General features: G+C 34.6%; 2 protein-coding genes across 2 annotated transcripts; one reads left to right on the top strand and one right to left on the bottom strand.

The window, feature by feature from the left end:
* Positions 1–426: 426 nt before the first annotated feature.
* OPR3 (oxophytodienoate-reductase 3) lies at positions 427–3,286 on the top strand. Its single transcript, XM_085739180.1, has 5 exons — positions 427–727; positions 813–953; positions 1,691–1,821; positions 2,003–2,185; positions 2,372–3,286. The coding sequence occupies exons 1-5, from the start codon at positions 624–626 to the stop codon at positions 3,022–3,024; spliced, it is 1,212 nt and encodes a 403-aa protein (XP_085595306.1). The 5' UTR covers positions 427–623; the 3' UTR covers positions 3,025–3,286.
* A 563-nt stretch (positions 3,287–3,849) lies between these two features.
* LOC146902933 (O-fucosyltransferase family protein) lies at positions 3,850–8,776 on the bottom strand. The gene is made up of 9 exons (XM_085739179.1): positions 8,211–8,776; positions 6,930–7,073; positions 6,744–6,816; positions 6,576–6,646; positions 6,403–6,491; positions 5,831–5,963; positions 5,364–5,596; positions 4,761–5,237; positions 3,850–4,624 (listed from the first exon to the last, which is right to left on the bottom strand). The coding sequence occupies exons 1-9, from the start codon at positions 8,658–8,660 to the stop codon at positions 4,423–4,425; spliced, it is 1,872 nt and encodes a 623-aa protein (XP_085595305.1). The 5' UTR covers positions 8,661–8,776; the 3' UTR covers positions 3,850–4,422.
* Between the last annotated feature and the right edge of the window lie 1,098 nt (positions 8,777–9,874).

The following is a 9,874-nucleotide window of genomic DNA, read 5'->3' as shown; positions in this document are numbered from 1 at the left end:
TTTTAGAGATGAAATTAATTTGAAATGAATTTAAATATTTAAAAAAGAATTGAAAAAGTAAAAAAATTATATATAAAATTTATTAAAAAAATAAATAAACAAACATGTCCTTTTATATTAATCAGTCACTTAAACAACTAATTTTACCAAACATATTATTTTTAATGAGCGAGCTTTTCAGCTATAAACTATCAACTATCAGCTAGCTTTTCAGCTATCAGCTAGCTTATCAGCTATCAGCTAGTTTATAGCTGATTTTTACCAAACAGAGCCTTAGCCTAAATTAAGACCAAATACGGCATTGCCTTACATTACCCAATCATAGATCTTCTAATTTCTATTACGATGACCACCGTCCACGTTCCAAATCCAATGGACATGACTTTCAGTTGAGTCTTAAATATGACATCGAATCACGTGTTAAATAAATTGAACCTACGAAAAAAAAACGTACATTTATCACATGGTTAATCTTCGGTTGAGGCTACTATAGCCAACAACACTACTCCTACATAAATCAACCCTTCAATAATCATTCGATTTCAATACTACATTTTTAGATTCTGGAAGTTGATCCCAATCAGGAGAGAAAATTCATCCATCACAAAATATATATATTAACAATGGCAGAGTACAATAATTCAAGTTCAACAACACAAGTACAAGGAGACACCAGCACCACCCTCTTTTCTCCTTACAAGATTGCAAACTTCAACTTTTCTCATAGGTAGTTGTAACATGTTTTCACTTGTTTTTTTTCTCTGTTATTGTGGGTGACTATGATCTGATGTGGTTATGGTATTGGAGTGCAGGGTGGTGTTGGCACCTATGACGAGATGCAGAGCGTTGAATGGTATTCCAAACGCAGCACTTGCTGAATACTACGCTCAAAGATCAACTCCAGGTGGATTTCTCATCGGTGAAGGAACCTCCATCTCTCCCACTGCTTATGGGTATATAATTCCTCTTTTTCAAGCTTTTTCTTTTATATTATATTTTTTAAGTGTTACATAACCTAACTTATATTCATTGATGTCATTCTTAAAAGACATTTTTCTCAAAAAAAATAATATTATGTTGATGCTGGAAGAGTTGACAATACGAGTCACCTTAAAAAAATAATCCAAATTTGATTGTTAGATGTATGTTGGTATTTACTATTGGTTATAAACAGTTATAAAGTAATAAAGGTATATTGGTAAAAAAAAAAAATATTGTCCTTACAAATTTCAAAGGATAAAAAATATATAAAAGAAATATAGGACGGAGCTAGTTTATAATTTAAACATATTATTATTTAATTATAATTCATGCATCTGATTTTGTCAATGGCCGGCCACCCTTGATTCATTTGTCGCAACTTCTTTTTGTCATGTGCTATAAATAAATGCTTAAATATCGATAAAAGTACATAAAACTAAATAAACGGTCAAACAAAAAGTCCTACATGGTTTTAGTACTATTCTATCGCTACCAACCAATGAGGCTGATTGTGTTTAAAATAAATAAAAATCGATTCACCTGTGTTCTTTTTGTCGTTGATTGACATTGAATAATGTTAAATATTTTGCTTTGTCAAAAAAACGTGTATTTTCAAATAAAAAATATAATAATGCTTCTTCTAAGCCAATCCTAAATATATGAAAATATTACATTATGGTATTGTAATATAGGGAAATGTTTGGCGCAGGTTTCCCCATGTACCTGGAATTTATTCAGAGGAACAAGTGGAGGCATGGAGAAATGTCGTGGATGCTGCTCATGCCAAAGGCAGCATTATCTTTTGTCAGTTATGGCATGTTGGTCGTGCATCCCATTCTGGTAACCTCAGTTTCACTATCCTAAATGCTTCACAAGTTCATCCTTAATGAACTGCATTGAAAACTCGAGTATTTTTACTTGTAATGTTTTCTATGTTTGTTACATTTACTACTTACTTGTGCTTGTGCACTTCACTATTTTTTGCACTTGTTTTCCACTCAATGATTTAATTGTGAAGCAGTGTATCAGCCTGGTGGTGCTGCACCCATTTCATCCACAACCAAACCCCTTCTAGAGAGGTGGAGAATTCTCAAGCCAGATGGTTCCTATGGCGCATACCCGGAGCCTCGAGCGCTTACCACTTCTGAGATACCAGAAATAGTCAAGGATTATCGCCAATCAGCTATTAATGCGATTCGAGCAGGTTTTATATTTGTTTACATCTCTTCAAGGAATTTATTTGTTTGCCTTACTATTTTATGTTTGTGAGTTATCGAGTAATGAAGTTTAATCCATACTCGTGTTGCATCTGCACGGGTATGGGCTAATTTCATGTTCACGTTTTTTAAAGACAAAGAATGCATGATAATGAAATGAGACGTACATACAGGTTTTGATGGAGTCGAAATTCACGGGGCACACGGGTATCTGATTGATCAATTCTTGAAAGATGGGATCAATGATCGAACAGACGAGTATGGTGGATCACTTGAAAATCGATGCAGGTTCTTAATTCAGGTGGTTCGGGCCGTTGTTTCTGGTATTGGAGCTGAAAGAGTTGGTGTCAGAATTTCACCAGCAATTGATCACAATGATGCTATTGATTCTGATCCACTTGGATTAGGCTTAGCAGTGATTGAGAGACTAAACAATCTCCAAAAAGAGCTTGGTAGAAAACTCACCTATCTTCATGTTACTCAACCTCGATATACAGCTTATGGAAAAACTGAGTATGACAAGGAAGAAGAAGAGGCTCATTTGATGAGGAACCTAAGAAAAGCTTATGAGGGAACATTCATGTGCAGTGGTGGATATAATAGGAAGTTAGGAATGGAAGCTGTAGCTCAAGGTGATGCTGATTTGGTATCATTTGGTCGTCTTTTCATCTCTAATCCAGATTTGGTTTTAAGGTTTAAGCTAAATGCTCCTCTGAACAAGTATAACAGGAAGACATTTTACACACAGGATCCTGTTATTGGCTACACCGATTATCCTTTCCTCACCAAAGGAAATGAGACTCAAGAGCTAAATGCACGCCTTTGATTGTTGTTTTTCCTTCTTTTTTTTTTTTTTTTTTTACCATTTTGGTTTTGTTGTACGAACAATTGGAGTCTCCAAATCTTAAGAGAATGTTTTGATTATAAATGTAATCTTATATATCGTGGATACAAAATTGTATAATTGTATTTACGATAGATGAGATCACAATTATACAACTTAAGTATGATTGCTATTTGAACTTCATATTTTGAAGTATACTGACTGCAGCTACAGCCCTTTAGTAATTTTGGAATTACTTTGCCAATTTTCATAATTCAGTGTCTGTCAAGACTCAGGCAAATATTTTTGTGAAGCATCTTTTTCCTTTGTTCTAGCCTTCTAGGTGGGGAACTAATTATAACCAATGAATTGTCATGAGCATGTAATGCTATTCAATACTAGTTTCTTAGTAAAATTTTGACAGGTGTGATCAAATTAGTTTGCAGATTCTAGTCCTTTCTGGCATAACACATGCATATTACTGGCAGCCCCTTTTTGTATTAATTTGCTATTGTTAGGGGAAATTCAGAACATGGTTTGATCAACATATTTCTATACCTTTATAAGAGGTACCATCAACCACACATTCCTTGTCAAATAAAGCAACCACACACATTACCTTGTCATAAAATAACTGGGCAACTATCATTTCTTTTTCTCGGGTGGGAATAAGTCTGACAGCCAATTAGAAACGCATTACGTATCTAGCCCACATTAAGCCTCCATTAAGCAAAGTTAAGCTAAATTATTAAAGCAGAAAAAATACATTTCAATCACAATAATCAAGGGGTAAAAGATGTATTTTATAGCAAGGACAGTATCTGAAAATTAAATAATGATCACAAGGGATGATTTATTGTAAGAAACCTGCTTAAAAGAATTACAGATGCATAATTTATCAAAAGAAAAGAATTACATATACAAAGAACTGCATATAATTCTTTTCAAATGTTATACCGTGCAATAAAGAATACAACTTATTCAGTTCCACCCCCTTTTTTTGATATTAAAACAAGTATTGAATAAAATAATCAAGGAAGAAAAAAAAACTTCCTTATTTAAAAAGTGTAGTTAGAATGACGTTTGTTTAATAAGGTATGGTGTTTAGTATCTATTGCGTGTATAGTATACTTTGGCCAGCCCAAACTTGATCTCTAAAACTGCATCTGTGTAGTTTAGTTTCTTATCAAATCATGGCCACTTGCAATCTTATCCCAACATCCAAGCAATATATGGCAATGGTACCTTACCAGATAATCCAGCTTTTGGATAATCATATTGCAATCTCTTGAAGAAAGAATTACGGAAAAAAAAAAATATCATCTCCACAGCCACAATGCCATATGATTGCAGCTTTTATAAGACAATCCTAAGAACGAGAGCTGTGAAGCAAGACTGAGTTTATCTACTCCTTTTTGTTTCACAAATACATCCTGGCAGAGGATTTGCATAAAAGCTTTCTTCTAGCTTTGGAAATTCTCCCGACTCTCTTAGATATGGAGCACCGTCACGGTCTCTATGAAGTTTTTTCACCTTGGAGCTGAACTTTTTCCAAGAAATGTTTCCTTCGTCCAACTGATCAACAAGTTTAACAAAATTCATCCTGCATCAACACCATTGAAATCAGTTTATACTGGGAATGAACAAGAAACAGTTGCATAATGAACTAAATTGCATGTATCGCCGCAAAAACTTCATGTTAGAAGTAATATAGAAGAAAGAGATTATGAATTTATTACTTGTCTGGATTGATGGTCTTCTTGAAGTTTTCAAAGCGCCTATGACCTTGTACAGCCTTTGCCATATTTCCATCGTAAGTGTAAAGAAATACGTCACTCTGAAGGGCAACAACATAGTCAATACCAGCCAACATGTTTTGATGATTCTTGAAAGGATTCAGCTCATCTTCAGAAGACAGAGAGGAATGAGAGAAAATGTTGGGGAAATCATCCTCGAGATATTTCATACTTCCTCTTCCATATGCTTCTCCAGCTACGAGGTAAATCCTGGTGTGTGATGGAAAACCAAGTGCTCTAAGTAGTAAGGAAGTTTCCCTCGGAGTTAATGGACAGCCACCAAGCAATCTCCTTTCAGTCCCATTAATCTCTTTTTCCTTCCAGTGACCAACTTCATATCGCATCTGCCTCAGTTCTTCATCTTCTTCTGCAGTCAAACTGTGACTGCAACCAGTAAATGCAAGCATATCTTTCTCATATCTGTAACAAAGAAGAGATAGAGTAAGGTGATTAGAAATGGAATGTATACATGTCATCTTACATTGATCTCATTATAAATCCATGTGGATTCAATTGTATTATTACAATATTCTGTATGTAACTTACCTTAAATGAAGGGCAAGATAAGGATTTCCATTCTGCTGCATTCTAGATACCAGTTTGTTTCCAAATTCTTCAACTGGAGCTGAATATCTCAATGCTCTGTAGTTTACACGGCATCTTAGTTTCTGTATGGATTTTGGAATGCCATTGTTAGCAAGCCGGGAATCAGTATGAGTGAAATAGATCACTTTGTGCTGATTTAGGAGGGGAAGAACCTCTGTCTTGTAATAAGGAACCTGTAAATAAACACTATAAATTCATCGACCGTAATTTGAAACATTGTTAAAAGGGATGCAATTATTTGATGTGGAATTTTTTTTGACATTGGCATAGAGACTAAATGATGTTTATGACACATAAGGCCGTTTACTTAACAACTTAGCCGGCTATATAAAGACAAGATGGATGGCCGACCTCAACAAGAATGTGGTAAATCAATTAAATAAATTTTGAGCACAGGTTATGGTTACCTTGGACCAAGATATTGGAGTTTTTGAGAACGGCTGAATTCCAGCATAGGTAGGTGGTAATGTCTCTACTATATGGACATCATCCTTCAGTGTATCAATAAAATGCTTCCAGTCAAACAAATCCTTAAAGCCACTACAAATATATTGAAACAAAGTTATACACTACAACAAAATGTTGAATGAGCGAATATTCAAGCTGAAAACCCATCACTTGATAGCAAAAGGGTGAGAATAGAGAGTCTAAGAAAACTAGTTATAGCTTTCTGGAATCTGCAATCTTCCCTTTAAAAGTTGGGATGATTGTCTAAAGAAAAGGCTTTGAAATCGATGGCATACTTGTCAAATAATGTTGTCAAAAAAGCTAAATTTCTAGGAACATTTCTTGCACATTAAATAGTCATTAGTTATGTGCTATGCCATGCTTTGAACAGGTCTATCGCTAAAAATCTTGTATCAACTAATATGGATAATCAGCATCAACTGAAACTGAATGAAGTTTTAGTCTTGCAGAAAACACTTGCTACGAGATCCAATCATCCAAATCTAAAGAGGTAAGAAAGTTGTAATCGAACCTCTGATCAGCCCAGTACGAGGTATGATCAAGAGAAGGAAGAACTAGTGTTGCCTTCATAATCTTAGCAACAGCAACCATATCACATATCTGGCATCAAAATATATTTAGACATTAGATTATGCTTTCCGCCTGCCTTCTTATAATATAACATCAGAAATCAACACAGCATACCCCAAATCTCATCTGATTTAGGCCCCCATTAGCATTTACAAGAATATATCCGTTGGTCTTTGCATCTAGCACTGTCAAAAAAATTATTGAAAGTGAGTGGAGGGATATCTTGGAATACTCAACTGCATAATAGGAAAAGGAGTAAACTTCATACAAATTTTTTCATACTTTTATGATTTCTAGAGAGATCGATACATTGGGTGAAATTTTCACTGTTGGGCTTAGACCAGACTTCTGATTCCTGAATAAAAAAGCAAACTTTGATTAATGAAAAGACAGAGATATTTCTGTTACCTACATTGAAAACCAAACAAATTAAGTCCACAAACTTGAGATATAGATTAGAGTTCTCACTTTAGCAGTGTGGCTGCCACCTACTCCTGTTTCTACCGTCTTTAGAGTTCGTTCCACATCTCCTTCTTGACTCCTATATGCATAACCAAGGGATCTTTGGTCCACTAGATTTAGATTATCAATTCCATTGGAGTCAGATAGTTCCTGATAAAAAGTAAAATAATTTACTTAGTAGGTTAATAAAAGCAAACAACACCCTGCCTCCAATCCCCAAACAAAAGAAAGTAATGCAAGGAAACAAAATGCAAATAGTCGTCAAGTCAGATAACGATATATCTGATTCTTAATCGACTCCATCTCCCTACCATTTGGAATTTTCACAATTTGGTGTAATATGATTATCTTCAGTAAACAACAGTACATAAAAATTGAAAATACGAAAACACTTGGTTGAGTTGTCCACCATATAAAAGTTGGTATGGTGTGTGTTTGTTTCAGCCGCTACCCAAAAGTGGACGCACGTTTTGTTAGAAGCTACAGTCCGTAGCTTCTCCATTTCCACGGTTAAATGGATCCAAACTTGTGGTGGAGACAAGTGAAATGTATATCCAAACAAACATTAAGGCGTGTAAAAAGATTGTTAAATCCGATAATGATCTATCTAATTCTTGATCCTTCCCAGCTCCCTACTACTAAATGGTATGTTCACATTTTGGTGCAATATGTCTGTCTTAAGTAAACAGCAGCACACAAAAAATGAAAACAAACACAGCTTCCTAAGTTCTTCACCCCATTATAACTAATAAGATAGCTATGGGATACAAATCATACAATATACTGCAACAGTTGAGAAATTTAATCAATTCCTCCAAAGCAACCTAGTTGATTGCATAAAAGCATATAATTCCACGCAACAAAAATTACTAACAATACTGAATACTCATAAGAAGATGCAAATTAAAAGCTTAGTACTAACATTACTAATAGCAAGTTGACTCGAAAAGTAAAAGCTGGATAAGAAATTTTACATTTCTGAAGATGCAAATTCAACCTTGCACACATTAACAAATGACATATTTAATATTTAAGCACTTCAAAATGGAAAATATTGTTTATCCAAAACACCATAAAATCCAAAAACAAAAACAGCAAACTTATAAAAATAGATCCATACAAAGCATGATGTTATAGTGGTTAAAGATTCCACTTTGAACAAACATCCACACACTAATTACCAAAAAAAAAACAGAACTCTTCCAAAGATTATATTAAATTAAATATCCAAAAAACTGAATTGACCCTTTGCAGTGTAAGATACAATCATAGAAATAAGATACTAACCTGATAAGATTGAGCTTTTTCAATGGCAGATCCAAGCCAACCAGTAGCACAAATCTTAAGAACACCCATAAACAAACAAACCCCACAAAACACCAAAAACATCCAATGTCCAAGCTTTTTCTTCTCTCTAAATCCAAAATCTACAGCAATGGATTCAAGTGGTCTTTTTAGAAAACCCTTCACAACTCCACCATGAACTCTCTGAGAAACATGGTGATGATGATGATGACCATGCTTCGAAACAGGCTCTAACACTTCTTCCGATCTGGGTGAGTTGATTTGCAGCTCAACTTCATTGTGTTTACTGAGTGCGCCGCCGCTCACGACGGCGGCGCCGCTGGCGTTGTTGCGTTTGAAGGACTGAGCACGGCGAGTCATCGGACCGGAGAAACGTGGACTGTTGACTCGCTGTGAAACTCCATCGGAATTTGATTCAGAGAATGTAGACATTAATGTTATACAATAATAACAAAAGATAGATACAGATACAGAATAATTAATACTCTTTTATTTTTTTTAACCTATGGTTCTTCTTCTTACTCTATTTGTATTATTCTACTGATACTATTTCTCTATCAAATGATTGTAAGGTTTATATAGTCTTTGTTGAGGGTCAGAAATTGCGTCTATATGCTCTGTTTCGTAGTTACTTCCAACTGCTAGTTCTTCTTATTTAGACAGTGGTAAAATAATTAGGATGAAAATTCAGAGAAAGTGGTAAATTTAATGATAATGATGATTGGGGGGGGGGGGGGGGGGGGGGGGGGATCAAGTTATTAGAGAAAGGAACCCAAAAATAGCTGTTGTATAGATTCTTTCTTTCTACTTTTGTTAGCCGCGTTGTAAATTTTTACGGTCAAACAAAAGTCAGGCTGTAAATAATGTTGACTACTCTGTTTCTAAGTTTAATGACCAGTTAATGCGCATGATATGATAATAAATATTCTCTCCGTCCAGGAATATCTGACTCATTTTCTACAAAAAAGTGTCCCAAAATAACTGAGTTATTTCAATTTTCAATACAACTTTCATCATTCCCAATACAATATAACACTAAATAATATACTTTTATCATTCCCAATACAATATATTCCACTTTCCCCTTTATTTATACATTTTTCTTAATCTGTGTGAAATGAGCCAAGGGCTCAGATAAATTGGGACGGAGGGAGTACTTGGATAATAAGCTTAAGCTCGATAAAAATATCCCTTAAAAAAATGAGACAAAAGTCGATTTGTTTTTGAAGGAGAAAAAACAAAAACACTCGATAAATATAAATAAGATAAAAAATGATTCGCTGTGGGGGTGGGGATGGAGCGGGTATACCCAAACCTGTTAGAGATGGGGATGAGATTCAATTTCTCATCCACGTTGAGTATGAGTAGGGTAATGAGTAAGTATGTGGAAGTCGAGGATGGGGACAGGGAAGGTTAAACTCGTCATCATCCCTCCCCAATATCATGCCTACATATAACTATAAGAAATAATATAATAGTATTATTTAGTATTTTTTCCTTAAAAAATATTATTTCTTATTTTTTATGTTTAAATAAGTAAGATTTTATTTTGAAGGGAATAAATAAGATTTTTGTTTTTAATTATAACATGGTAAATGTAATGAAGGAGTTTCCCGACTTCGTATACAAGCATGATTTTGTTAAGG

Source organism: Medicago sativa, chromosome 8 (assembly GCF_051527215.1).
Source record: "Medicago sativa cultivar Bolivia chromosome 8, Bolivia_mono, whole genome shotgun sequence".
Taxonomy (NCBI): domain Eukaryota; kingdom Viridiplantae; phylum Streptophyta; class Magnoliopsida; order Fabales; family Fabaceae; genus Medicago; species Medicago sativa.
Note: the sequence above shows the minus strand (reverse complement) of the source record. Positions and strands in the feature narration are given on the sequence as shown.